The following is a 1,463-nucleotide window of genomic DNA, read 5'->3' as shown; positions in this document are numbered from 1 at the left end:
AACGTGCCCCGGCGGCGGGGACGGGCTGGGGACACCCCTGTCCCCAGGGGGACACGGGAGGGGCCGGGGGACAGTCCGGGCTCTATGTACAGCTGGGGGGCTTAGCTGCGGGGGGGGTCCCGCTCCTTGGGCTCGCTGTCCTCGGGGTACGCGTGCCACGTCAGCCGCTCCTCGTAGAACGCGATGACAATCTGGGGACACTTGAGGTTGGCCTCCTTGGCCAGCACCAGGTCAGCCTCGTCCGTGTCCTTCCTGCGGGGACACAGGGTCAGGATGGGGACACCAACTGGGGACACTGGGACAGGCTGGGGACACTGGGATAAACTGGGACACAAACTGGGGGCACATTGGGGGCAAGGGGATAAATTGGGGACACAAATTGCGGTCACAAATTGGGGACAAAGGGACAAACTGGGTACATAGACATGAACCAGGGGACACAGACAGGAACCGGGGACACGAACAGGAACTGGGGGACAAGGACAGGAACTGGGGGGCTCAGGGGACGCAGGGGACAGCGAGGTGGCGGCCTCACCACTTCATGAGGAACATGAGGTCCCCGCAGGAGTCGGTGGCCCCGATGATCTTCTCGGGCTCCAGCCCCCGCTCGAAGCCGCGGGCGATGTCGTTGCTCTGCGGGTTTGGGGGAAAATAGGGGAGTTTGGGGAACAGGGGATGGTTTGGGGAAAAACGGGATTGGCCATTCCAGGAGTCCAGGCTCCTGTCCCCATCCTCATGTTCCCATCCCCTCCCCGTGTCCCCGTGTCCCCGTGTCCCTCTCACCTCCCTCTTCTTCTTGGCCCTGCCGTCCTCCCCGGGCAGTCCCTTGCGCTTGGCGCCCTCGGGGCGCTCGCGGGGCCGCGTCCCCTCGCTGTCCCTCATGTCCCTCATCCTGCGGTCCTTGCGCAGGAACTGCGAGATCAGCTCGGGGCAGTCCAGGTTCTTCTCGGGCTCCCACGTGTTGTGCTCCCTGGGGGACACCCGGGGACACGGTCAGGGGACAGCCAGAGGACACTCGGGGACATGGTCAGGGGACACACGGGGACACGGTCAGGGGACAGCCAGAGGACAGCCAGGGACACGGTCAGGAGAAACCCAGGGATACAGCCAGGGGACAGGGGACAGCCAGGGGACATCTGGGGACACCCAGGGGACACTCAGGGGACATCTCTCCACCCGCACGTGTTGTGCTCCCTGTGGGACAGGGTCAGGGGACACCCAGGGCGCTGTGCCCCCTCCCGGGGCTGTCCCCCTGTCACTCACCGGGGTCAGGGGACACTCAGGGACACCAGGGACAGGGTCAGGGGACACCCAGGGCGCTGTCCCCGCTGTCACTCACTCGGAGAAGCCCTTCCACTTGAGCAGGTACTCGGCCTGGCCCCTCACCACGCGCCGGTCCAGAACCTTCTCCACCACATACTCCTCCTCCTCCCCCGAGGACGAGCTGTCGGCTGTCCGCCGGG

General features: G+C 65.9%; 1 protein-coding gene across 1 annotated transcript in view; it reads right to left on the bottom strand.

Annotated features, from left to right (window-relative positions):
- Nucleotides 1-6: 6 nt before the first annotated feature.
- The window catches only part of CBX5 (chromobox 5), a 2,273-nt gene continuing 816 nt past the window's right edge, over nt 7-1,463 (bottom strand). The window contains exons 2-5 of the mRNA XM_014311240.2: nt 1,340-1,462; nt 784-970; nt 536-633; nt 7-252 (exon numbers count right to left, since the gene is read on the bottom strand). Of these exons, the coding sequence (XP_014166715.2) occupies nt 102-252; nt 536-633; nt 784-970; nt 1,340-1,462 (559 nt within the window). The 3' untranslated portion in view covers nt 7-101. The remainder of the gene's footprint in view (nt 253-535; nt 634-783; nt 971-1,339; nt 1,463) is intronic.

This window comes from Geospiza fortis, unplaced genomic scaffold, assembly GCF_000277835.1.
Source record: "Geospiza fortis unplaced genomic scaffold, GeoFor_1.0 scaffold22, whole genome shotgun sequence".
Classification (NCBI taxonomy): domain Eukaryota; kingdom Metazoa; phylum Chordata; class Aves; order Passeriformes; family Thraupidae; genus Geospiza; species Geospiza fortis.
Note: the sequence above shows the minus strand (reverse complement) of the source record. Positions and strands in the feature narration are given on the sequence as shown.